Genomic DNA, 27,675 nt, shown 5'->3' with positions numbered 1-27,675 from the left:
CGTGTTTCATTTCCTGGCAGATTTAAGCCCCACAGCTGATAGGCATCACAAAACCTCTTGCCATTTGATGCATTTTACATAAAATGGCTACCACGTATGGTCTGCCAGCCTGCGGCAGATGGCTTTCCGCACATAACACACAAACTCCAATCTTGCTGAATTTCTGTAACTGCCAATTTTTATTTCTGCACAAATACACTGTCATCCACCCAGTATTTTAAATGCACAGACAAAGCGTGATGCTCACCAAAGTAATTACTTCACACATAGAGGCGACCATCAGAAGCACTGAGTAGCTGATCTCTGAGGGCATGGATGGGGCATTTTTAAGGAGATGCTTGTCCCTATTCTAGGGGATAGGCAGGGAAATATTTCATGGGGGGAAGGAGGAGAACTCCTTTTCTGTGCTTGTGGGCAGAGACATTGCTAAGGGGACCCATAAGCAGTGGCAAAGAGCGAAGACCACAAAGGGAGTGGCGGAACGGGGAGGCCCTCCATGCAGATCCCACTGCCACCTCTTTGCCCAGCAGCGTGGTGCCCTTGCTCCCCACCGCTCGCCCGGCAGCACGGACACACTTCTACAAGGAGCAGCAGGCAAATCTCACAAGGGAAACACACCACGAGCACTCTCTTGGCTAAGGGTTCATTTTAAGCCCAAGACACAAAGCCAGTTCGGATTTCTGAATTTTCCCGTCCTTGTTCACGTCACAGTGGTTGAGCAGGATCTGGCGGAACTTGTCCAGGTCCACCCCGCTAATGCTGGGCTGCAAGCAAAAGAGAAAAACATTGCTAAGAGATAAAACAGCTGTGGATTTCCCCAACCCTGTGCAGTGGCTGTGAAATCCATCCAAGGAGGAGCAACCAAACAGCCTGACTCTATATCAGCTCATACGAGGTGAGGAAGCGAACAGAGAATGGGGAGGGGGCATGCTGGAAAAACAGAAGGGGTATGGGACTGTGGGTAACTGTACGGAAACGCAGCATGGTTTTTGTGCTTAGTCAGGGCCATCAGTATCTGATCCATATCAAATGAAAGTCTGCAGAAAGGCCAGACTATATTTGCATCAAAAACTGTATCTTGGACTGCATCTGGAAACTGAAGGTAATCCAATGCAGATGGACTCTGCCGTCTGTAAGAAACTGGTGGCACACTGATCATGGTATTCCTGGTTAGAGGTAGAGCTCAAGACATTTTCAAGTATAGACCTGTGATGAGCTAATGAACCATGAGGTCATGCTGGTGAGGACCATATCCATAGTGAAAACAGAAGAACTTCTGATGAGTGATCCACATTGACACAGTTTGTGGTGCTGTAACATCTGCCTAATTCAGAATATGGCCTAGAATGGACCTTTCTTAAATACAGTTGCGTAATGAAGCTGTATTAATTTGCTAGGAAGAACTTTTGTGATATCGTGAAATGCTCTACAGTGAAATGCTGAAACCATGACATTCATTTCTGCTGCTGATCAAAGTGAGATTTGACTCTACATTCTTACTAGCTCCCTATCTATGTAACTTTTCCAAATCGAGCACATTCCTCTCAGAAATATGGAATACTAATAAATAGAGCCATGAAGTTACCTTGACTAGTTCCATCATGTCTTTGACAAACCCATCCACTTCCGGGCCTTCGAGTGCTCCTGTTTTACTCTGAAAGATGGGAGAAACATCAAAACACTCCAGTAAGCCAAAACCAGGATGATGTTTACCGGTCAGTAGGTTCACTCAGCCACTGAGCTCCAAGATGCCTTCCATTTTCTCAGATTTTCTGTTCCCCTCAAACAGTCGCAACCTCTCCCACCATTTTGTGAGGCTTTTGGTCACCACTCTGAACGAGTTGTGTGACTGTCAGAAATGGCACTGAATTGCTGATTTCTAACAGGCAGTTAGGACATCATGTACATCCTGGGCCAGACTCCCTAAATAACCTTTGGGTCAGTACTGGAAGAGGTTTTATTTTTCAAGGTGGTGATGCAGGTCCCAGACTGCCAGAGACTGTTACACTTAAAGCCACCATCCCCTCTACAGCCCTTGCATCATCTGCAAGGAGATACAGCTAATGCAGCAGTGCCAGCCATGGTGATGGAGAAAGTCAAAATGGGTCCTTTGCCATGAGGTCTCTGAGCATCGCTCCGTTCTATCCCCCACCCTGCCCCCCATCCTGGTGCCTGGGCCACTCTGGCCCGTGGGCTTGGGCACAGCTGCAGCTCCTGAGTGACCCCCACAGCACCCAGCAGGAGAACTTCTCAGCAGCATATGTTAAATCTGTGTCATTCAAAGGCCGCAAGGGAACAGCCTCTGGGACTCACAACGTCATAGTGTGCAAAGATCTTCTCAAAATCTCTCCTCCTTTCTTCTGTGCTGCAAGCCTGCATGCAGAGAGGACAAACAAATGAAAAAGAAAAATGAAAAGGATTCAAGTTTGGGCCCAGGTTACCTTAGCTGAGAGAGACAGGATTGATGCATCAAAATATAGCACTACTTACATCCATTTTAAATTGAAGAAGGAAATTTTCCTGGAGCGCCAGAATCCTGAATAGAGAGATTTAAATTACGGTCTTTCCACTTTATCATCTGCACACAAGCTATTCTGAACTCTTCTGGTTCATAAAGCAAAGAGATTTTAGATTATAGGCCTTTAAAAAAGAAAATGGCCTGTGGGGTGATTTACGGAGGGCTGTTACGGGAACACATGCCTCCCTGCCTGTCTGATGGGGAGTGGTGGGCTCCCTTTGGCTCACTGCAAACCTGTTTCTTAGCACCATTGCTTCTCCCAGAGCACTTCTGGTGGTCCAGCGCAATGGAGGTGGTCAGCCTCTGAAACGGGAGCTACCAGACAATCATCCCTTATAAATGGATCGCTGTGCTGCATTAAAGGAAAGAGTAATTTATCGCTCTCTGTTGGAGGGAGAATCGGTGGTTGTAAAAGTAAAGGACAAAGTAATACTGGCCTGAGCACCAAGACTTGCCAAATTCCTCTCCTTTCCCCTCCTCCCTCCCAAAGCCCCTCACAGCACTGATAGAAGCTTTTCTCTCTTCAGCTGCTCTGCTAATCCAGAGGGTTTTAGAGCCTGCAATGCTGGGTGTGCTGAGCCGTGTCTGCACACTGAAGGGTTTGGGGTGTGAGAAGTGTGCTCACACCAGAGAGGAGCCTCAGCTGGCACGGGGCAAGGGGGCAGTAAGGAACCGTATTTAAGAGGAAAATGCGACAGCAACCCCCTTTTAGATATTCTCCATTCTGCCTCTGTTTCTCTTCATACATTCAGTGGTCAAAGCGAACTGCCACATTCACTGCAGTGATCTGTGCTGGCATTCGTTGTGATCCCAAGCCAAGAGTAACAGTGGCAAAGCAGCACCTCTCTTCTCTCATCCCCCACACCAGTGTTTTAAGGCTGTATCTGCACATTCAAAGTCCCATCCAGCCGTTGCACTTACATTTACAGACAGAGGCATATTGTCTATCTGTATGCAGTGAAAATCATGTAAAAGCCTGTGAAGTATCAAGGACAGAAAAGAGACAGAGGCCCGTGACTGAGTGCCCAGGTTCATTCACAAGTGTCTTCACCTTGTCTCTCCAAATCCTTTCTTACTGCCTTTGGCAAGCTCCTTTGTGGTGGCACCTTTATTCCTCAAACAAGTGGCAAAAATTCTTTGCAATCCCTGCTGCGCATGATGATGTGAAATAAATGCACATCTGTGACCCTGCTGAAGGAGATTTCCATCCTTCGTTTGGAGAAATGGTGCCACTGGCTGCTTTGTCACGTCCTGAGGAGCATGGCAGAGGTAGCAGGGATCACACCAGAGCGTGTTGGTGATGCACAAGTAGGTCCTGGCATTGCTCAGAATCATTGGCTCCAGGTTCTCAGACTATTGCGATGGGGATCATGCATTAGAGACCTGGAATACCTACATCAGAGTACCTGATCTAATTTGAAAGGAGGTAGGATTCAAATGCACATCCCCAGAGGGAGATAATCACCTTGCCTGGGTTTGCCATTGCAAGCTGAAAAACCCCATCAATATTTTTAAAGCCTACCTTGCCAGGTCATTCAGGTCCAGCCGTCCATCTTTGTTTTTGTCAAAAATTTTCATCTAAAAATCAAGACGACAGAGATAAAATAGATAGGCCATGAGGAGAACACACATACAAAAAAAAAGCCAATATACATTTCTCTGTGCCCTGTGCCCTCAGCTCTGCTTGCTCGGGGTACTTACCCAAGCCCCAGGCAAGGCCCTGTCCTCTGCTAGCACCAAGGGCAAGGGTGGCACAAGAGCATAGCAAAACCCTCCTGCTCTCTGACAGCAACAACCCAAGCAATCAAACGCCAGCACCACTCCTTTCCCGCCTTACACAGGGATAAAGACAGGTCTCCAGCAAACGCCTTAAGAAACAAAATACTGGCCTTGCCATGGCCCCTGAAAAAAATGCCAGAAAGAGGAGGGAACTTCTAAATACTTCCAGCCTGACTCCGTCTTTATCTTTCACTGTTGCCGTGGCTACTGAGTAGCTGAAGTGCAAATGTCACCTGCTGATAGACACTCAAGTTGGGATTTATGCCTCTAAAGCCAGTGGGCTTTTCTTGGCTCAAGGCCTGCCATCAGAAAGCGCAAAGATGGGGAAGGAGATTCAGGCTGCCAATGTCAAGAGGTTAATCTGTGTGAATATAAAAGTTAGCCTTTCCTAATATGATCTTTTTGATGAGTCACCGCCAGATTTTGTTCATTTATTTGTTGTATGTGGTACTATGTTTCTCTGCCAGGCACAAATACTTGTCTATTACAGGGAAAGAGGAGGAGATGTTTAATGGGTTGCAAACCAGAATAACTCATGGCTCAAAGTCCTAGAAAATATGTATTCCACATTGTAGGGGGGAAAAGGTTAATGTTTTACTAAGATGGGTTGCCACTCTTTGTCAGATATCCAGTAATGGAATATGCTTTAATCTCACCTTCATGAATCTCATTTGCTTATTTAATGGCTATAAGTAACCAGGTCAATATAAATCTTTGGTGTAATTAATTGCACACCTGCTGGAGAAAGCCCATACCAGTCCCCATCTCAGGTGGCTTAGAGGGAGAGGACCATCCTCTATGACACAGCCTGACCATGCAGGAGCTCTGGGGAGAGCCAGCGGCAGGTCCCAAGCATTTCCCAGTGATGAAACTGGGGTGGAGCCTGACACGTGCATGAAGAGAGACATTATTTGGAGAGCTGCAATTTCACAGTGAGCACTTGCATAAATACAATGCCTATTTTGGCAGTGCTTCCTCCCTGCCCCTTGCTCTAGGGCAGGCATCTACACTGAGGATGGTGAGCCTATGGTAACCTTTTATTGCACTGTGTTTAGATAAGATTCTGCAACAGGATTTTATTCCATTATTAATTATTCTATGTGATTTACACTACTGAGGTTTGGATAGGATATTTGAAGAGCACTCAGTATGGGCTCATTTTTCCTTCCACTGACAGACAGTATAAAACTCCTATGAACGACTGAAGGCTGAGAGCCTTCAATCACATTCTGAAAAGATCACATCCTGAGAGGCATGTGGGTGTTCAGTGGCACAAGGAAAGCCGTTTTCCCCCTTTCACTGGCCTCTGCTGATGTGCGCTCTGTGCAGGAACACTAAATGACAGAAGAAAGACCTCTGAATCTTCCTTAGCCCTAGAGCTGGAGAGATGAGTAAAGCTGCTGAGCAGTTCTGAGAATTTCTCTCACGCTGCATCAGTCCAAGTTGTCCCTCTCTAGCTTATCTAACTTCTTCTATCCTGTCTTCTGCCTCATCAGTTATCCCTCTGCAATATGAGACTTCTCTCTGATCTCAGCTGGGGCCACAACAGGACAAGGCTGGAGGCAGGGATGGGGGCAGAAGCTGGCTGCACTGGTGCCACCAAAGTAAGAAATGTCCTTGCAATGACAGCCTCCCTCTGCCATCAGAGAGACAAACCTGAGCTTTGAGTTCCTGGCTGATAAAGGAGTTATTCTGCAGCCAATAGAAAATTGCTAATGTTCCTTCTAGAAGTAAATCATCCCAGATAAGATTTCAAAAGCCTCTCTCCAAATGGGACATAAATGCTTAATCTGGTTTTGCTTGTTGTATGAGGAGAGAGGGAGATACCCTTACTGGCTCACTTTTGGAGACTCTCCACTACAGGTGGCTTTGCTATTACTCTGAAAAATAGTCTGTAAAGGAAGCTTATGGAGACAACCCCTATTCAGCCAGCTAGAGAAAGTACCAACAATAGGGTGGTAGAAATACCAGTTCCTAGGCTCTACAGTAACTCATGCACTTTTGAAAATGTCACTCTAAATCCCACTGTTTAGGCCACCGAGATTACCCATGCGGTCTGTAAGAAGTCACCATAAAGAGGCATGACTAGTGTGGTGGGAGAGGACCATGTGTGGTGGGAAGCATGGGGTGGAGCTCTCAGGGACTCTGCTGCCCGGGGCAGGGCAGCTTTGGCTGAAGGTACATCTTTTCTTCATGCAAAGATACAATGTCCTTACCAAAACACACTAAAACTTCCTGCATTTAGCAGTGTTTGAACTTCACCTGGATTCTCCTACGTATTTCTGAGTTCCTGAAGTGTTTATTATTTTCTCCCATTCTCTGTGCATCTCAGAATTACTCTCTTGAGACTAAAAGCCAGTGTTTTAGCCTAGACTTCTGAATCAGGTATGTGTTTCCCTGTGATGCCTCAGGAAAGCAAACACACAGAGCTTTTCGGAGAAGTTCTGCTCCTTGACCACGAGGTCCTGAGCTCCATACAAATTTGCTGATAAACACCTATAAATGCTGACCATGGTGGCAGCTTCTGGGAACAGGACAGACCTGGTGGTTCCCAGCCTGAGAGGCAGACTTAGGGTCCATTTTTCATTTCATGTAGGCCTGTCTGAGATAAGCCACGAGTTTCTTTTTCAGTGAAACCTCTCGAGTCTCATCTCCTTTTTCACAGAATAAATAAATAAGCACCCTAGCATAGCTGTTCTTGTCTTGGGGCTTCTTTGAGTGTCCTGCCTGCCCTGCATCTGCTCTACTTTGTGGGTGCAACATGTTTTCACCATTTCAGAAGCTGCAATTAGCCAAGAGGCTGAAGAGCTCTGTGCACTCTTAATGAAACAAGCTAGATTAGAGGTGATGGTTTAGATGTGAAAGTCTTTCAGCTTCATTATCAATTTTCTGAGCCAGTGGTTTTCAACTCTATCCATTTCTGAACCCTTTACTATATTCCAGCAGTAGCACAGACCCCATTAAAACACATTTAACTGCAGAGATAATACTTTCCCTAGTGGAACATTAATGAAAAGCAACATTCCCAGTCAATTTGCTTCATTTGCACCCGATCTTTGAGCTTAACATTAAACTTTCTGTGGTTGACCATGTCCGTTTACAGCAAACTAGCTCCCCTCTCTGATCGCCTTCACTCAGCTCTGCTTTTGAAATACCAAGAGAGAATCTTTGTGTTTTCAAATTGTTTCACCTTTTTCTGTAACAAGTATCCTGAATAAAATTTTCAAACATAGGCAATATTTTGATTGCCCATATCAGTCAACAGAAAGAAAAGTTTGGCTGGAAGAACTAATTCTTTTGTAGTGACTTCCACATGAAAGATGGAAAACATGGAGGGAAAATGGAATAGTGTTCACTGAATTAGTTCAGGCACCACAGCTAATAAGATAGACCTAATCCTTTTATCTGGACAACCGGAGCTCATGCATACCCACTACATGGAAATCTTGGGCTGCATTACTTGGGAAAAGCCTGGGGAAATGTTTATTAATTAAACTTTCAAATTTCAAGCATTGATCTGATCTGCTAATTGTGTACATAAGTACACAAAGAATGACAGAGGATACTCATCCCATATGACAAAGCGTACATCATGGGACAAGTAGATATTTGGAATCGTTATGAGATTGTTTCTAATTTAAACTTTTTCCTTTACACACCATCCTGGTATGTTAAACTTGATGGATTTTCAGTTTACACTCTTGAAAGGTATATTTATGCCACCAGGCTGATATGAAACATCTCAATGTGGTTAAGGATAAGGTCTGGCATGTTTAAATAGCACTCAGTTTTACTAAAGGCTTTGTTGTATCCAGCAGTATGCTTTATAAAATGATGCATTTATTTTACTGTCAAGCTACCCCACGTTTTAAAGTGTTTGCACAAATTAATTCACTGACATTTTAATGGCAATGCACCAGGGAAGTCTTAGCTCTGTTTGTTTGAATGTAGTCCATGCACTCTGAGGCACACAGAGCATAAGTAAGAGCTGGGTTTGAAAAATAATAGTGTTTGTTACATCTTCATTTTTTAAGTGCAAAATCAAAACTGCCATTGGCTTTGAATTCAGCAAAAGAAATATCTCTGCTTTTCTGGTCTGGTGGTGTAAAGAAGGCCACTGAAACACCAGGATATAACAAAGACATATGTGCTTTGAAGCGCAGTACGATTATAAATCTGAATTATTTTCCGTGACAGAGATAAGGAGAGAAGTAAACAACCAAAATAAAGTTCTGTGATCAATAGAGTTACTAAAGCCTGCTTTTAATCCTTCTCTGGTTCTGGTTCTCTGGGTGTAATGAAGTGTTTTATCCCTCAGGTGGGACATAGGAAGAGTTGGCTCTTGCCTGACCTCCTACTCTCACAAATATATATATCGTGGGCATCTATACCGGACAGCTGTAACTAAAATTGGCCAGTGAGTACAAAAGTTATTGAGGGTGTATAAAGACAGGCATGTGCCCGAGTTTCAGGACTACCTATGGCTTCTTTCCTCAGGGAAGGATTGGGGCACAAAGGCTTTTGCAAAATGACAGGAGGGCCCTGTGGCCAGCAAGTTACCCTTGGGACAAAAGCTCAGTGCTCTGCCCGACCAGATTGCCTGTGTAATCTAGAGTCATTTAGTGCAGGATTTCTAAGAGTGTTTTGGTTCCTAAAAGACGAAGGCGTTATCTGCCGGGGTTTTCAAAAGCCTGCAGGCTCCTCAGTTCTGTCTGTTTTGATCTTCAGAAATGAAGTTTGAACTTAAATGGGATTTTCTGCTTCCCCGGCTTATGCCACAGCAAGTGTGGCGCAAAACTGGAGGCGACAGCACCGCCGAGATTAATTCTAGAAGGGACACAGGAAGCGAATTTCCCTCCATTGTGTTCATCTGCTGTGTGGGCCCTCTCTTTATCACACACACCAAAACAACAAGAGGACTCACACCCACCCAAAGCCAGGGGGAAGCTCTCCAGGGATGCAGGGGGTGCTCCCATAGTGGTAGTTGTGGTTAGGAGATGTGATGGTTGCAGTGTCAGGGCATCACTGGAGATGCAGTCTCTTGGGGATCACGGCATCCTTATGGAGCCACCTGGAAGGGAGACCAGCATGGACCACTACCAGGAGAAGGGAGGTACAAAGACTGCTCCTGTGGGCAACCAGTCTATACTCCACTCCAAACGTATTTCTGGGGCTTTGGGGAGTTTGCTTAGTGTGTTAACAAGCATAACAAACTCTGATTTGTTATGATTTGAACAAAGATTTGTCTTTCCATTATTACACCATTTCTTTGGTGTTCTTAAGAGGCTTCATTAACACAGATAAGGTAGTTTGGCCAGTCAGGTGTTAAGGGGCTAAATCACCTGGATTCTGTGCTCTGATTTTTATTTCCCTACATAAGTACACTGGCATTGGCACTGAACACAGACAGACAGGCTTTCACAGGCAAAGAAGTGACAACACTGAGCCTCCAGTGGACACGGATCATCTTCAGGGAGAAGTCAACCTGTTCCCCTTTGTACTGAGAAGACAAGGAGCCCTTAACTAGTCAGCTGCAGGGTCATGTGCTCAGGGTATGCAGCTCAGTCCCCAGAAGAACCTTTGAAGATAAGCACAGAAGAACCCTGGCATCATTAGAGCTGGGAAGATTTCTATATTGACTTCTCTGGGGCTATGATTTCATCCTCATCCATCTCCATTTACTGACTTTCAAATGCTGTAGTAGCATGTGGTTCATGACCAATGCCTGTTGAATTATTAGTCACTGCACTTATATTATTGCTCCTCTGGAATTTAGTTCATATTCATTTACAATGTTTTGCTGAAGTACACAGCTATGTGCATACACAGGTATGGAAGCTGTTATCACTCATGGCAAAATATTGTCAAATGCACATGTGAGCTGCATGTTCATGGGCTGAAACTTCACCAGGACTCAGAAGCCTAAATACAGCTTGACTCAGGGGGCTGAGGGAAGGTTGGGAGGGATGGGGAAAGGTTGTTAGTACTGCTGTCATCCTCCACAGACTGCTTCTCATCATGAAGCAGTAAGGGGCAAGCTTTGATTTCTCCAGCAGAATATTCTCATCACTCTCTTAAAAACCTCCATTTTCAGCTACGGCCACCCTCTCTCCCAGAGCACACATTGCAGGACCCCTAGGGCATCTTCTCATGGCCCAGAGAGGCTCCGAGCAATACAAGGCTTCTCTTCTGCCTCTGAGCACCTGCTCCCTGCCAACAGCTCTTGGTTCTATGCCCATGGGGAGACGACAAACCCACAGGCTGTTTTCAAGGGTTCAGAACCACACATGACTATGCATCTTCTCATGCAAGTGTGTGCATATAAATAAATATTAATACACACTTAATGACTATTAATACAAACATATTTATACACAGCATGAAAATTAACAAGAACTCTGCCTACAAAGGAGCTTCCTTAGCAGAGGGTTGCTACTTTAATTCTCTCAAAAGAGTCTTGAGAATTCAAATGTTCTTTCATGACTTTCCCCAGTGGCTTTAATGCTCTTTAAGATTTGATTTAGCAGATTCACAGGGCTTGTGCAATGCCAATGTGTTCACTACCTGTTTTCTCTCTAAGGGTTCATCAAATCCCTGATCTATATCAGTGTTATCTGAAGAGAGGCTGCCAAGGTCACAAGGAAACAGAATAGCCTCTTCAGAAATGGCTTTTAAGCAACCTGATAAAGTGATGTTCCTTTCTATAGACAACTAATGTCTTCCAAAAGAAATACTTTCTCCCTCTTGCCAGCTTTTTTTAATGTAGTGTAAGATCATTCATAGCAGCATAAGTAAGTGGCAAGTATTTAGCATGCCCTGGTCAGTATGATATCTGCTCACACCTCTCACAAGCTAAAGCTGCACAGAATCATAAATGGCTTTTTTTTTTTTCCTCATGTCTGAGCTAGCTTCTTCAAAATGATAGTTTCTGTCTTTTCACATTTATCCTTATCTCCAGATGGCTCTAGGATCCACTCAGTATATCAGTAGCTGCTTAAGATGCGTGCTGCTGGCTGTGGATTTACAGAAAAGAGGGCAGAGATCTGTAAAGACCTATGGAGACAGATGGGTTTACAGCTCCTTGGGACACAGCTTATTTCAACTGAATGTTATTACAGTGGCATTTAAAAGTTCTGAGTAGGATAGATAGGCCACCTGAGAGACCCTGTAGCCGTGTGCAGCAGAAACAGGTCCTTGTCCCGAAGACCTTGTGCTCTAAACAGAGAAAAGGCTGGGAGCAAAGTAATAGGGGAGAGAAATAAAAGTATTTCCACTCTGCAGTAAAGGGATTGGTGCTGCTCGTTGCTAACGATACAACAGAAAGCCCGTGAAAGTCTCAGGAATGGAATGTAAGGGCCACTGTCCCCCTGTTTTCCCAGACAGTGGTGATTGGGGTAGAGTCCCTTGGGAACTCTGTACTCCAGCAGCGCCCCACTCCATGTGGAAAGCAGAGAGAGAAAGCAAAGAGCTCTCATTGCCCTTGGCCTTGACATCATACTTTTGCTCTTGGCTCCTCAAGTCCCTTTATAATCCAGCACTGCAAATGTAAGACTGAATCCTTCTTCCCTCCTTCGAATTTTGTCCTCCTACTTCGGATAAGTTCCCATGCAATCACTTCGTGTAGCACATCTGCTACTATAGAGATGCTGTCTATGTGGATACTTTGCCGTCATGTACAGAATTCATATCCTCTATTTTACTACAGGATATCACTGGGTAAGATTATGCATGTTGTAGTTTCACATCCTGCCTTAGCTCTTGGGATCAGGTGTGTTTGTAAACATCATTGATCTTCAGTTTAAAGGAAAAAATTGCAAGTAAAAACAATCATCAGCCATATTCTCATTTTCTAATAACCATTAACATCCCTGATTCTTTTGGCAGTGCAGCTTTGTAAACTTTTGTCCTTATGAGCCAGATTTGCATTTCAGATGGTAGATTTCCCCAGATATACAGAGCATCCCTTTTCCCAGATCAAATCTTATCCTGTAGCATAGAGACTAAACTGCCTCTCCAAAGATATAAAGCCAATCTATAAAAAACCATGGGAATAGAAACCAGACCTCCTGGCTGTCAGCCCCGGGCTGCATTGATAGCTAGCTGCATTGGGGCAATAGAAATTGCAGATGTTTCTTGGGAAATTACTGGAAGGCGAAAGAAGTTGGGGGAAATGAACTGCCCAATGTCTACAAGCTTCAGATCACCTATTCCCCAGCACCTGATCAGAGATTAGCCACCAGGGATGGAAATGGAAACCTTAATGGAGCGGCATAAAAGCTATTTGCTACCTGCAAGCACTACCAGGAAGGTTTTTTGTTCTAGCTGTAGTTTATGGGGTTTTATTGTTTTCAAGCTCTGCCAGCTGGAAAATAATTTCTGTAGCTTGTATTCCTCTCCCCTCACTGTCCTATAAATATGAAAAAAATCTACACTCTTCTGTAATGGTACAGTTTTTCACTTTGCTCTACGGGGTCACATGTCTAGGCAGAGATGCATCATGCATACATAACATGGTATTGCAAAATATGTGGGCAGCTCCTTGTTTGCTTGCATACCAAGCTGCTCTTTAGGTACAAACACAGATTTTGTTCCAAGAATCAAAGCAGTCCCATCTGAAAATCATTTAGAAAATTGCAGTGGTAGATGTCTGCTAGTGGAACTCAAATGATACCCTTGAGAATGACATCAGAAATGAGCTTTTTTTTTTTTCTTTTTTTTTCTTAGATGGTTAGCTATAATAAGTTGCTCTGAAATCCAGGTGACTGATGCTAAACTTACACCAAATATTATATTGCTGATTGCAGGATAAAAGCTATATTATGATAAGGCAGGGGAAGAGTTGAAGCTTTCAACCTCCCAGCCTTTCAGGGAAGCAGCAGGGAGACAGCAAGGCTTGCTGGGCTTTGCAGAGCAGAAGAGCCGGGTACCTACGTGTCTTGGGAGCAAAAGGATTTACTAGGAGGGAGGGAGGGAGGGAAGGAGCTGGAGATCTGGCTGAGGCTGAACGTACCCTGAAGAAGGGTGGACCTCAACTACTGTTTTTAAATGGATTTAGGACTCAGTTTGGTGTAAAGTTGAGCTATTTTCTCATAATAAACAGCAAAACTCAAAGCAAAACATGACTCAAAGCAAAAATATATGAAATGCTGTTCACAGCTGATGTCCAGTCCGGTGCAAAGAAACAGGGGCAGCATGTGCTAATTCTCCACAGGGATCTCTTGGAGAAGATACACCTTTTAAGGGGGCATTTATGACCTATAGATGTTGACTCTGAAGGAGATTTTAGGCAGTACTGTAATCTAAACAATATTAACACTATCTTTTCTTACCATAGTATCAGTATATTCTTCCAGCTTTACATCAGCAACCATCTTGTTATGCTGCAAAAAGAGATCTCGCAGGAAATCCTGTAGTAAGGAAAGAGAAATAACAGTAAGAAATTCAATACAAATTCAGCAGGGTAACATGAAACTAAATTCACATTCCTGATTAGTACTAGTGTCTTCAATTTCACATAAAGTTCACATTTTTTTAGTTGAAACATATTTTTTCAGATAAATTAGAAAATAACCAAGTTTACCCAGAGCAGACATACTGGAATAGGTCATAGTTAACTCACAAAATAAGCAAAAGATAACACTAAGTCCTGCAATATTTGCTAACTGATGTCAAATCAAAATATTTGCTATTCAGCAAAACACTTAAGCACCTTGTACGTCTTCATTAGGGCACAGGACGGAGCCACATGTCAAGAGGTCAGTGCAGGGTCTGCAGCCCAGGGACAGATTTCCGTGCCCAGCTAGCTCAAAGTGTTTGAGTTACAATTTCTGAACAGGCTTCTGCCTTGATAGCCTGAACTTTAAAAAGAAGTCAGTGTTCAGAAACTCTGTAGGCTCAGGAAGAGGTTATGAAGAAATCCTATTAATAAAGCACAATGGCTTTGGCTCTCTTTAGCTGGGAGAAGCACATACGCAAAGCCAAGTTGAGGCATGCTTGGGTGGCTCCTTGGGTGCCTGGGGGGCACCAAGACAAGTAGGGTCATGGGAAAAGGCAAGGGGGAAGCAGGACAGCAAGGGCAATAACAGAGTGTTCTCCCTCCCAGCAGGGTCCCTGCAGCCGTGCCAGAAGGTTGGAGGGTCCCCAGCTCTTAAATTGGCCGTGAACAACATAGAAATGCCATTTGTCAACCAAACAAAGAGGCAGCAAATTGGTAAAGCCGACAGAAAGGCTCCTGTTGACATCAGTGAGTTGTAGATCAAGCCCAAAGAGACTTGTTAGAATAACTTACTTTGAGCTCGCCAGCTGAAATAAATCCACTGCTATCAGCATCGTAACTGCGCCAGATCTGAATGGAGATAGATTGATATGACCGCATAAATATTACTGTTAATCATCTGTTCGGGTGATAGATCATAAAGACTCAAATCAGGACTTCCATAATGAGTAAGCTGTTGTATTATCCAATATTTAATTAATTATAGAAGAAATACAATAAACTTTTCACACAATAGCTTTTACTCTCACTTGGATGCTGTACATGTAACGTGCTGCTATCACATATTTAATGCAGACACACTGTCTATAAAAGGAAGAAAAGACTAAGAAACCCCTCCGCATTTCTTACCTAATTTGTACATGCAGATTCTCTTATTGCCCTGAGCAAAATTCAAGGCCATACAAAACTGGCCATTGATCTGCAGAAGTCCCCAGTTTGGGTGTGAAATAAAATTAACTGCAAGCAGCCTTGGAAAAATTGAAATTTTGTACTGGGATACTTAGGGGCAGAGTGTGGAGGGAGACAGGAAACGGTTAAGCAAACCTTATGGGTTTGTGCTCCTCAGTTGGCCTAGCTTATGGAGATTTCCACCCCACACCTTGTCAGGATACTGCATAAAGTGATGTAACCTTCTTTACCTGAACAGGTCAGAATGTCTTTTCCTTCCACAATAACCACATATTTCCCATGCTATGTTATACGGAGGGTGGAAGTATACATATGAAGAAGCTGTTGGTGTGCAAGGGGAAGAGACAATGTAGAGATACAGACCCGCATGAATTCTACACTGTTGTCCAAGGGAGTTTCCCGACGGAAAAGCAGCAGAAAGTTCTCATCATCTGGCAAGATCATATTTGCAAGCTGGAAAAAAACCCCACAACTGCATAAAAAAAACCCAAAACAAACCCAAACCATGAAAGTAAAGCTATGAAAGAACTTGGGTGGCTGCTGACCCAGTATAGGAAATATAAGCTGGGCATGTTGTTGCCTTGGAAATAAACCCCAAACCAAGAGATCTGGGTAATGTAATGCTCCATGAGTCACCTCCTCCCCAGCCAGGCTCTATCTCCCGTATCTACCAAGTCTGCTCTAGGTCCTAATTCTCCCTCCTTCTGTAAAAGATATCCTGAGCTTGGGCTGGGGAGAGATACCTCTTGGATTTGCAAGCGTCCATCTGTGGTGACGTCATAGGCAGACATGAATTGCTCCTTCATCCTCTGAACTTTTTCTTCTGTGATGGTGTCCTGCCATGCAGAAAAAAACACAGGCATGAAATCTCTCCTCACTCACAGATAACCACCAGGATCACTGCGTGCTTACATTTGGGGGCTAATGCTTCTAAAAGCCCACAAACACACCACCTTAGATGAATTTTTGGAAGCTAGTGCTATGCATAGCTTTGTAACAACTAAGCTTTCAGTTGGAAGACCAGTGTCTGGAGACCCAAAAATATTTTGGCGACACCTGCTTCTTTAGCCAGCTATTCCCACTATATCACTGGGATTTGGTTTTGCAGCAGTTTCCATGCTGCTCATTCTCATCCTGTTCTGTTCAGGAAGATGTCCTTATCCTTAAACTACATCCCTGTAGTTCATTAGATCATCAGCCTTGAAAGGTGTCAGTGGAGCTAAATTGTTGCTTATTATTGCCTGTCAACAGGTTCAAGACCTGGCACCAAGCCCTGTCAGTGTTTCTGGGTTAATAGCATGGGATTTCAAGCAATTCACATTCCCCTTGCATCTGCTCAACCCTATAATAAATTTATACATAGTGAGGAGTTTTCAGAATTTGTCAGGTGTAATGTTTTGACAGGCATTGCCGTGACAGGTGAAATACAATACTTAGGTTCATCAGGCATGATTTTTTTTCCTTAGGAGTAACCTTTAGGATATCTGGTCTGACTGGGCTACACAAAGTACAATTTCCCCACCCTGGGGACAGGCTTCTGGTCAGATGAGATTTGTTGCTGGGCTGGGAAGCTCATCTAATTAATCTCTCACAAGCAATGATAAAGTCCAACGTTATGCTCCACACTCGCACTGACCAGGTCCTGGCTTGTCTCCCAGCCCCATGGGAGGTGGCTCTCTCTGGGAGGGGAAGGAGGGAGGAGGATAACCCAGACCCATTCTTGCCATCCTTTTGTAGCATTTTTTGCAAGAGAATAAATGAAGTCACATCAAAATAACCAAGAGGGAGCTCTACTCTAGGAGTGGGAATGGGAGGATAGGGGCACCCACAAGACTCATCGTAGCGCAGGTGGCGCACATCCCCCACGGGCATCCTTGGGGCTCAGCACCAAGGGTTGGCAACTCCCCGTTAAGAGGCAAGACCACTGTCCCAGCAGTGATCTTACAGGGACACGCCTGTGGTGGAGGTCCCGCTCCCGGGGCCTGGTGGTGGCCCTGAGTAGGTGCCAGGGCAAGACTGCAGGGTACTCTGTCCCCATGGTGGTGGCTCTGTGGGCTGCATGGCCAGGCACCCGCACCACTGTCCTGAGTGGTGCTCACTGCCAGCCTCCCTGCATGTGGGCATTGAGGGCACAGCACACCGTTGACCACGCACATACAGTTTTCTTTCCCCTTGGCATTATAACTTCCAACTCGTGTTATTTAAATTGCCTTCTGATGGCACCTTGATGCTTTGAGACACCTCCCTGGCATTAGACAAGCCTATCAGTTGCCAACGTCAATAGGCTTGCAAAGTACTCTGAAATTATCCTCCTCCGTGCCCAGTAGGATAAGTTATTTATGAAATGATAATCATAGCTAGTATTTGAAAAGTGCGCTGTGGAGTTCAGATTAGTCATTTGTTAAGAGAGTTTATGGCTAAACTTTGTGTCAGCTATTAACCACCACTCATTGAGCTTTGTGTGGCAGAAACATCGTTATCTGCATAAAAATAGGACTGCCTCTTTTTTTTTTTTTTAACTTTTAACTGACTCAAACTATGGGATACATCAAGTAAATACCCAAAGTATTTACAGTATCTACACAGCTTTAGTCCATGGTATTACACTACAGTGCTTTTTTCAAATTGGACAATATTTCTCCATTCATAAATACTCTACTTATGAAACACAAGAGGTGATGGATCTACTGAAACCCAATCTTTAGTCCCAAAGAATAAAAGCGAAGTAAAAGATACTGCACAAACTGGTTTTCCCAAGATAAGCAATCAAGGCAAAACTATTTGTATATCACAATTTTTTACACTCAAAATGATACATCTTCGTTTATGACCATTAGGTTTCAAAGGTGACCTTTATGTTTACCAAAAAAAAAAAAAAAAATCCCAGAAGATAAAAAAAAGATCAAATAAGCCATACCATTTCAAGCAGAAGCCAAGGTTGGGAGACCTGGTCTCCAAAGTTGACCTACTGGTGGTGCAGACCAGTAGCTTGCCTTTCCATTCCAAAAACATTTAAAACCTTGGAAAAAACCTCACACAGTCTGCATGATTTGTTCCCCTTGTCCAAGCAAGGACATGAACTGCAGACTCCTGCTGTATTTGCTGACTCTGTAATCTGATTTTGGAGGTTTGCAGCCTGTGGCGGGGCAGCCTGGGCAGGCTGCAGGCCAGAGCCAGGACAGTGGGGTGGATGTCTGGATGCGCCTTCCGATCCCTCCCTAAAGGCTCAGGGAGTTCAATTCTCTGACTTGTTTTGATTTTGTTTGTGTATGGTTTTGCCTTAAATCAGGGTTTTGGCATTGCCACAGTGAGGCAGCAACTCTGGGAAGTTAGCGTGTGGATCAGCAGGAACCTCATGCCTAGACAAAAGTATGCTCCAGAAACAGAGGGAAAATAGTATTTGGACAGAAGTATTGTCTATGTAATATTCCAGAAGCTGAGGTAGGATTTTACTAGCCAAAGATGTTGTCCGTGGTCTTATTTATACTGGTGCCATATCCTGGGAGCCCTAGGAGGGGGCACTCCAGTTGGGACTCCAAGCTCTTCTCAGAAGAAACAAGAGGCACAGGGACAAATAACAAGCCAAGCCAGTCAGTGGGGAAATAAAGGGAGATAACATGGGGAATATTAAAATTTTTAAAAGCCTTCTGGATATCACAATCAATTACAGTCATGTTACTATATTAAGCACATTGTTTTTCAATAGTGTTAGTGGTTCGTACAGACAAGATTCAGGTATCCCTAAAAGGGACAAAATGAATATTGGCAGGTAAGAAATGACAACTGAGGCAGTTTCTGCAGGCAGAATGCAGCAGGCAGGGATTTCTGCAGGCAGGGATGCAGCAACCAGCCAGCGGTGTGAGAGGGCATTTCTCACCCAGTGCCAGGGCTGGGACCAAGCTGGGATGCTGGGGTAGTGAGGGGCTGCAAAAGGGCACCAGCTTGGCCAGGGGCTACAGGGGTCCCCTCACTGCCTCGGCTACTCCACGACGAGGTTGCTGAGGCCAAGGGTAAAAACGTGACAGCTCAATGGTCAAGAGGTCTGATTTTTTTATTCTCTGTCTTCAGGCTCCCACAAATATTTCCTTGCCTCCCAGATGGGGGCAAGAGCTATGATAGAGGAAGAAAGATCAGGAGCAGGAGAGGAAGAAGGGGAGACCTCCAGGTAGGCACAAGGAGGGACAAATGGCATTACACAGAAATAGAGGTGCTGCACTGGGTGCTATGGCCACCAGCTTCCCTGGGAAGCTTGTTTTTCCTTCCTTCCCTTTAATTATTAACTTGCTGTTCAACTACAGATTGCAACAAGCAGGAAAGCCTAAAAACCAAACACGCTCCGCTTTCACATGCTTCAGGCTCACGCTCCATTTATTCAATCTCTGTGAATTACAGGGGAAGTAATAAAAAAAAAAAAAACCACCCAAAAAACAACAAACCCAAAACACCATGTTTCTACTCTGGGAAGCAACTGTACAAATAGCATGATACAAATTCTTGTCTCTTGTCTTGATGAGCTGGGACTGGGGGGAAAAGGCTTTGCAGCAAGAAAACAGCTGTAGCTGCGCACAGCTTTTTTCATGGGAGCTAATGCTGCCTTGACTGTGTTGCCCGTCTCAAGTAACAGATCCCTCCCCAGTTTCAGAGGTTTGCAAAGTTTTCTCAGGTGTTCACTGCTTGGGCTAAAATTTTGCCGACTTGTTAACAGCTAGATAAAATTTCCCTTTCGTGAACGTTTAAGTGAATGCTGTTGCATCCTTTCTGGTAGCTGTCTTTATGGGAAGGCTTTTTTGTCATTCCTTGTTTTCCCTGCTGCATGCACCTCCCTGAGTTTCTGGAGGAGAATTTAATCAAGAGGTAATAGTCCTAATTCCCAGAAGAGCACAATTTCCCCTGAGTTGCTGTCTACTTAAGGCAGAAACAGCTTTAGAGATGCTCGTGTTTAGCATCAGTCAACACTGTAATGAAGAGGATTCCCTGCCACAGTCTGGAAAACATACCTGAACCAGGACCTGCCTCCAATTTCATTCAGGATTGGGGTAAGGTAGAGTGCAGTTGCTGAGAGCAAGTGCTTGGCAACAAAGGGTCTTGCAGGAAAAATAAAGTCCTGGCAATGTCTTCCTGATGCTTATTTAAGGGGGAAAAAAACAACAAACCAACCCTCTGCTAATTCACATGAAATATGATGTTCATTGGACTATAATAATGATGAGAGCTAGCCCAGAATGGTTGTTTCATGAGAGTTGTAAAGCTTCAGCTGCCCTGGTCCCTCACAGGTCAGATGCTGCATGGTTTCCAAGAGCTGCTGCATGTTCTCACTGCCCCAGTCAAGGAAGAAATCCTTACTACATATCATGAGGAGAACGCCATGTCATTTTTGTCCTTATAAAAGCACATAACTTAAAATATTGCTGTTCCTACATTTGTTGAAAATATTTTTTCCTACATTTCTCAGGGTTAAGGAGCAAATTTCTTATTATTGTTGCTCTTCTACAGAGATTAGCAGGAAAAACTTCTATGTTTCAAGTTGCTATAACAAATGAATTTTCTGCTTTCTCATTTCCATGTCCAGTCATTGTCTTCCCTTTTGTGAAAACCCTTTAAAAGTATTTGGAATCACAAAGGTAATCTGTTGTTTAATACTGCTTACAATAATGGATTTTTTTAAGATCTCCACAATATTTAATTTTTTTGTCATGTTTGGTTATGACTCTTTGGAAACCTGTCTGTAATCTGTCTTCTTTGTTAACCCATTCCTTTTATATTGTCGCACTCTTTGCCTCATGCTAATTAAATTTTTGCTCCATAAGGGATCCATGTGCTTGGCAGTGGCTTGCCTTGGTGAAAGCACAACTGTGAGTCATTTGTTTTGGGGGTAAAAAGCAAATGTATGGAGCACTGTGGAGCCTTTCCTACTTGATGAAAGGGGACGTCTCATTTAATTCCTGCTGATCAAGACAGTCTTGACATGACACTTGGAAGCAAGGATATAAAGACCAAGAAGAAACTAAATGTAAGTGACTATTATAGCCTGTTTCTTGAAAAAAAAAAAGGCTTATCTGAAAATGTTGGCTTGAACGCATGTTTCTCCTAACAACGGTTCAGCCACATTTGATAGAAGGGCAAGGGTCCCAGAGATATCAAATTCCTACAAGATCTATGAAAATAAATTACATCTGCCAAGAAGGTTAGTTGGAAAACAAGCTCAACAACTGCTGCCATGCCAAAAGACACACAGTACAGAGAGGAGGCCAGCAAAGACCAGAGGAGACATCAGTAACGTACACTTTGACCTTAGAAGAACATTTTTTTGGCCAAACATCCTATAGCATTAAAAAATGAATCACATGAATGACTTCATTTCATCCATGCAGCTGTACATTGGATTGCCTGCATTAGCGTGGGATTTCACCCTGCAGCTCCTGGGCCAACTTCTTGTCTGGGCCAATCATCTTGCTGACTTTAACTGCAGTGCTATCATTTAAGAATTTGGCCCTGTGTTTTGGTTAGGATTTACAGTAATCCTGCATGCTACAATAGATGAACGCTTACCCTGTCATCCCATGTTGTCTTCTGGTTCTTTTTTTAGCTCTCATCAGCATATATGTGGGAAATATTTTTTCACATAGAAGACATCAGCATCCAACAAAGGCTATTACAGCCTTCCCTGTGCCATCATGGCTTTGTGGTTAGGCTTTGGACAGGTTCTTTGTTCTGCCCTTTCGGCTAGGCTGAAAGTTTTTTGACATGCCTTTGGGCAATGAAAACACAGTGTGTCTGTTTTTTCCCATAGGCATGTTGAGTTTGCATTTACAGATACTTCCAGGCACTTGCAGTGCCCTGCCTTAATGTGGAGGAAAGGGAATAAGAACTGGTCAGGCTAATCAAGGCTCACAAAAGCCACACCTAAGGAAATAACTATATTTGGCAATAATCAGAATCATAGAATGGTTTGGGCTGGAAAGGACCTTAAAGATCACCTAGTTCCAACCCCTCTGCCACAGGCAGGGACACCTCCCACTAGGGCAGGTTGCTCAAAGCCCCATACAACCTGGCCTTGAACCCTTCCACGGATGTGGCATCCACAGCTTCCCTGAGCAACCTGTTCCAGGGTCTCACCATGCTCATGGTAGTATCTTATTTGGAAGGAAAAAGCTAAAACAAATCCTTTATGGCTGTTGAGGCTCCTGACCATTAACTTTAGTCCCTTCCAGTCACACTATGCAGGTGGTCTGGGGACAGGGGAGTTATAACAAGGTTAATACCTGTCTTGCCTGATCAAATTTACAGTTCAAAAATTTTTACACGTGGTATTTTACAGACTTACAGTTAGGTGAAGGCAACTGGCTTTTATCTGAAAGCCTTCTGTATAATTTTAGTTTAATTTAAGCAAATTGAAATACCTCTCTGTGAAAGCCTGCAACCATAATGGCAATGTGCATTTCCCTCTATATCTCTACAGACATAGAAAGTTTTATGGAAATTTTCAGTAATCCAAACCCAAAATTTACAACCATTCATCTATAAAACTCTTCTTGCCTAATTATTATGAGGATATACTTAGACCTTCATTAAAACTACAGAAAGAGCAAGGAAGGAAGATCCTAAATGATCTCTATACAGAAATAAAGATGTATAGCAATATAAGAGAGAAAGGCAGGGGCTGTGGTTCCTGTTCAGTGCTGAAATAAACGTTTTGACTAATTTTACACCTCAGTATAAAAACTTATAGAAAAAGCATGGGAAAGCATCCATAATGTAGAAGACAGGTTTATGAGTGAGCAGAAGGCAGCACAGGCAGCTCACAGCACCAGCAGGTTGGAAGCTGGAGGCTCAAACGGTTAGAGAGAAGTCATCGGAGTAATAACAGCAGCAGATGGGTAATGCCAGCAGTTCACAAACCTGTGCTGGTGTGTGGCTGAATTATCCTCGGTTCTGCCTCATATCCCCCAAACAAACCAAACCACAGAAGTCCCTCCAGCTGATGGAGAGTTTATAAACTCTAGTGTCATAAATCCCCTGTGTTTCACTGAAGCCTTATGGATATGTAACACACACGTGGAAATGAAAGACATGTTCTTAGGAATAGAATAGAATAGAATAGAATAGAATAGAATAGAATAGAATATTTCAGTTGGAAGGCACCTACAACGATCATCTAGTTCAACTGCCTGACAACTTCAGGGCTGACCAAAAGTTAAAGCATGTTATTGAGGGCATTGTCCAATTGCTTCCAGCAATTACCCATTGCTGGGGGAAGAGAGACAGAAAGCAGCATTTGGGATTTGGATTGGTCTATTGTAGATCAACCTATGTTGCAAAGTTTTCCCTTCCCCCCAGAAAAACTCTTAATGGTTCAATAAAAAACCTCCCTTGCTGGATGGCATTTCAAGTTTCCTTCCTCGCTCAGAGTCGTCAGGAAGAGCTGTGCTTCTCAGCTTCCCAACAGGCTCCCTTTTGCATTGTTTTCCCAGCTGCTCCCATCCCCTGGCATTTAGTGTCAGCTGGGGGATGCTGCGGAGTAGCTGGGAAGCAAAACAGAGCTGAAGGACTACAGTGGTCATTAAGAAAAATAACAGCTTAGAGAGTGCAGGGTGAAAAAATATAATTACGAAGCCATTCGCTATTCAAGCAGAGACAACTTCCAGTGCTGATAACATTATTTATCACTTGTATAGCACATCAGACACAGTCACTAATTAATCCTTGTGACACATCTGGAACTTATGCCAGTATGTATTACTGTCTCCCCCTTTCACTGTGCAAGTAAACTGAGACATTAAGAGCCTAAAGAAGAAATAAAGGTCAAAACAACCACTAAAACATGGAGATGCTCAATCCCAGCTCTCTTCTTGTATCGCGAAGGCCACTTTCTCTCTGTAGGATGGTGAAAACCAATGCAAAGGGGAACCTTTACCCTCCTACTGTAACTGCAAGCCTGTACACCATAAATCATCTGAAAAAGAGAAAAATGGCTTAATGGTGTTAGATAAACCTCATTGTACAAAGGTAGTAGAGACCTTTGTTTAATCCAGCAGTGCAGGCGATCCCCATGCCTAGGAAACAGGGCAGGGGACTGCTCTCAGTCTCGCAGGACAAAGCTCCCCATAGGTTTTCTGCCACTGAGGCAGACCGCTCTGCCTGCTGCCCACTGAATGGGAAGGAGACTGTTTTGTCCCTACACAATCCTGAGAACCAAAACCAGACTGCTGCCAAACGGGAACAAGGCAACATGCATAATCTTATCACTCAGGGTAATACTGCTTGAGGGGAAATACTGCCAAAAATAGGCAAGAAAACTAGGGGAGAAAACCAGAAACACTTGAGAGCCTGTTCGAGCAGCCTGGCAGTTAGTGAGCACTGTCTTCCAGAATTAGCCTATTTCTTTTGTTTAATAGGGAGAGGGGGAAGTTGGTTCTTTCTTCATTCAATTTGTGTTAAGCTTTTTCTTTTAATGGCAAAACGTAGACAGAAGAAGAAAAGGAGATGCAAATTAGATGAGGGTGCTGGTTTAAGCTGGAGTCATCTGAGCAGTGGCATTTGGCAGTCAGTGAAACTGTCCTTGATTTCTCAAAGCACAACAGCTTGTTGCTAGAACACCCTCATTTTGCATGTTCTGCATGCTGATACCTAACACAGTATAGTGGAACTCACACTGATATCAGCAAGACACACAAAAACTGCTGTAACACACCAGGTTTGAGATGCTGGCTCCAAAATCTCATGTGAGGGATGTGCAAGAGCTATGGGTGAGACCAGGGTTGGAAGTTTCCTCTTGAGCTCTCCTCATTAAGAAGCTGCCTGCAATGTAAAATCCCTGACTAAACCTCGGATTTATCACCAGCTACAGCTCACTCTAGAGACCCCCACTTGGAGGTCCCTTGCTTCAGCGACCTGCTGCAACCTTAAGCTCTGCAGCCTAGTTTTAAACCTCTCCTTCAACATCTCACTTTTGCTGTCACTAGATTCATTTGAGTGTGCTTTGCTCTGGTGTTTCAATACCCCAAGATATCCCAATTTCATCATTTATTCCTGGGTAAACAATTATGAGCTCTTCAATTTCTCTTCAAATAAGTTTGTCTGTGTCCCTAATGATTCTTAGCGCTTATTGTTGAATCTTTTCTGATTTGCTTTAAAGTCTTTTTTCATGGCTATCTGTTCATCTAACCATCCATGTTCTAGAAAGACACTTCTGCAGAAACAACCATTTCAATCCAAATTTACTTGCAAATTAAACAAAATCTTGCTTGAAAAAATATTCACAGCATCTTTTTTTTTTTTTTTTTACTATATCCACAAAGTTCCAAGAATCCTAATTGGCTTATAAGTATCATTCTGATTTTACACTGTATATTAATGAATTTATGCCTTTTATTAGCTAGTGACTTTTCATTAATCATTTTTGGCTTGAAGGAATTGTTTCATGTCTGGTTTTGGCACACCCTCTCCTTCCATTTGGAAGATGCTACTCTTTTTCTCTTTCTAGTTGACCATACGCTGTGTAGTGAAAATATTAAGCCCGTTATCAGAATATAGTCTTTTTGTACTTCTGAGCAGCTGACCTGAGTGGCAGGATTTCCCTTCACTGCAGGTGACAGTCAAAGGCAATGTATGACCTGGAGCTGAGGAAACCAGTCCCTGTAAAGTGCTGTGCAACTTCTGGTAGAACTGAGATGCAGAGAGTGAGAGAGGGGAAATTCTGCCAAAAATATGAAAGAAAACCAGTGGAGGAACCCAGAAACACTTGAGGGCCAGGTCTTGGTCTTATGAGCAACATAATTGCTTGTAATTGGTTGGCTTCCAGCTATCTTCAGCAATATAGTTGTATAACTTCTTCATAAGCACCATTTAAAACTAATGACAGTAAATTTGTTAAAAATTGACCTTGGAAAGAAACTTACTGTATTAACAAAACTAATCAGTGCTCTCTTAAATAAATCATTATAGTTGTCCTCACCCTCACCCTGCTGGACTGTGCCAGTGCTTTTTCATTTGTTTCTGTTCAACGGCAGTAAATGACTTTCTCTCCATGCTTCCAACCAGCCCCTTCACCTGGTGCCAGCTGCCCTCTCACTGTGACAGCAGCTGTGGGGCTGAAAACAACTGACCAAACTTCTCAGGTGACTGCACTTATCATCATACCTGCTTAAATGCCACCTTGTCGGCGAGAGAAAAGCTCTTTACCTTGGGGATTGCTAAGGAAGCTAGCGATCAGAGAACAACAAATACAAATCATCTCTCAGCATAACAACCTTTTTGCTTGGACTTCGTACACAACCAACACAGTGCAGAACTTACTTCTGGTCCCAGTTTCTCCAGGAGATGATGGAAAAAATTGTCAAGCTCCTTCCCTTCTATGTAACCGTTGTCTAAATAAAAGTCAAATACGTTAATGGTCAGGAGGGACTGCCTGAGGTTGAGGTACCATGTCACGGGCTGCATGCAGGGACACCAAGGTTGCATGGGGGTCTCAGCTGGGGGCCCTGCCTGCCCCCTCGGGGGGTGTCCTCTTCAATTTGATCAGTTCATGTGTGTGTGGGTGCTGGGCACAGTGTTGCAGAGCTCCCTTAAGAGTTTCACTTACAAAAAACTTTTCCAGAAAAAAATCCACAAACTGGACCACAAGAGGGAACAGCAGAAAGACCAGCGCAGTGACAAAAAGGCAAAAGCTTTGGGGTGAAAAGGATTATTTTCAGACCTGGTATTAGGGCATGAGGAGGAGGAAGGGGGGACTCTGAAACACCTGTAGGACCCCGTGGGGATGAAGCTTGGATGTACTGGCAGGCACCCACTCGTGCAGGTGCCCATCCACACGTGCAACAGCCCAGGTACCCCACACTGCACCCACCACCGTGCACACCCAGACGGGCACCCACCCCGACCATCGCCCTCCCCCCAGCGCGGCACCCACCTGCGTGGGCAACCCCTGCGCGGTACCCACCCGGGCAGGCATCCATCCACCCCACCACGCGCACAGCACCCATCCGCGTGGGCACCCTCTAAGCGGCACATCCCCCGGACGGACACCCACCCGCCCAGCAGACTCCCCCGCGGGAGCCACCCCACGCGTGTCCCCCGTGTCCCCCGTCCGTCCCCACTTGCCGTCGGCGTCGAAGCGCCGCCAGGCGCCGAGGAAGGCGGCGGCGTCCAGGCGCCCCGCGGCGCCGCTCTCCATGGTGCTGCCGCCGGCGCCCGCCCCACGCAGCCCCCGCGCAGCCCCCGAGCAACTCCCGCGCAGCTTCTGCCCGCCACATGCCGGCGGCCCCGGCTTTGAGGGCGGCGGCTCCGCCCCGGGGGCGGCCCCGCGGGGGGCGCAGGGACGGGGGGAAAGGCCTCCGTACACGTGGGCACGGCCCCACGGGGACCGTCCCACCCGCACCGCGCCCGCCCTGCCGGCGCTGCCGCGGATCCGGAGCTCCTGGCCGCCCGCATCCTGGGGTGGGCACGGAGTAAGGTCCGTGTCTAAATCAGGGCGTGCTTGGGCACAGGTTTTGGCAGGAGGGATCTCGGAATTCCCAGGTGGAAACACCCGACCCCGCAGCCACGGCTTCCAAAGAGCCGGGCGCCACTTGCTGACGACCTTTAAACTTTCAAAACTCCCCGGAAGAAGGCAGAAGTGCCTGGGGGAAATGTGAGACTTCAGAGAAGAAGCGGTGTTTAGGGTGCGGGGGGAAAAGAAAAAAGTTTGCTGAAACTT

General features: G+C 44.6%; 1 protein-coding gene across 1 annotated transcript; it reads right to left on the bottom strand.

Moving 5' to 3' along the window:
- Positions 1-635: 635 nt before the first annotated feature.
- SCGN (secretagogin, EF-hand calcium binding protein) lies at positions 636-27,153 on the bottom strand. Its single transcript, XM_074146689.1, has 11 exons — positions 27,081-27,153; positions 26,277-26,347; positions 15,725-15,817; positions 15,345-15,434; positions 14,586-14,642; positions 13,627-13,704; positions 4,041-4,096; positions 2,491-2,536; positions 2,314-2,373; positions 1,586-1,654; positions 636-764 (listed from the first exon to the last, which is right to left on the bottom strand). The coding sequence occupies exons 1-11, from the start codon at positions 27,151-27,153 to the stop codon at positions 636-638; spliced, it is 822 nt and encodes a 273-aa protein (XP_074002790.1).
- Between the last annotated feature and the right edge of the window lie 522 nt (positions 27,154-27,675).

The sequence above is a fragment of the Numenius arquata genome, chromosome 4 (assembly GCF_964106895.1).
Source record: "Numenius arquata chromosome 4, bNumArq3.hap1.1, whole genome shotgun sequence".
Lineage (NCBI taxonomy): Eukaryota > Metazoa > Chordata > Aves > Charadriiformes > Scolopacidae > Numenius > Numenius arquata.
This window is presented reverse-complemented; position numbering and strand designations above follow the sequence as displayed.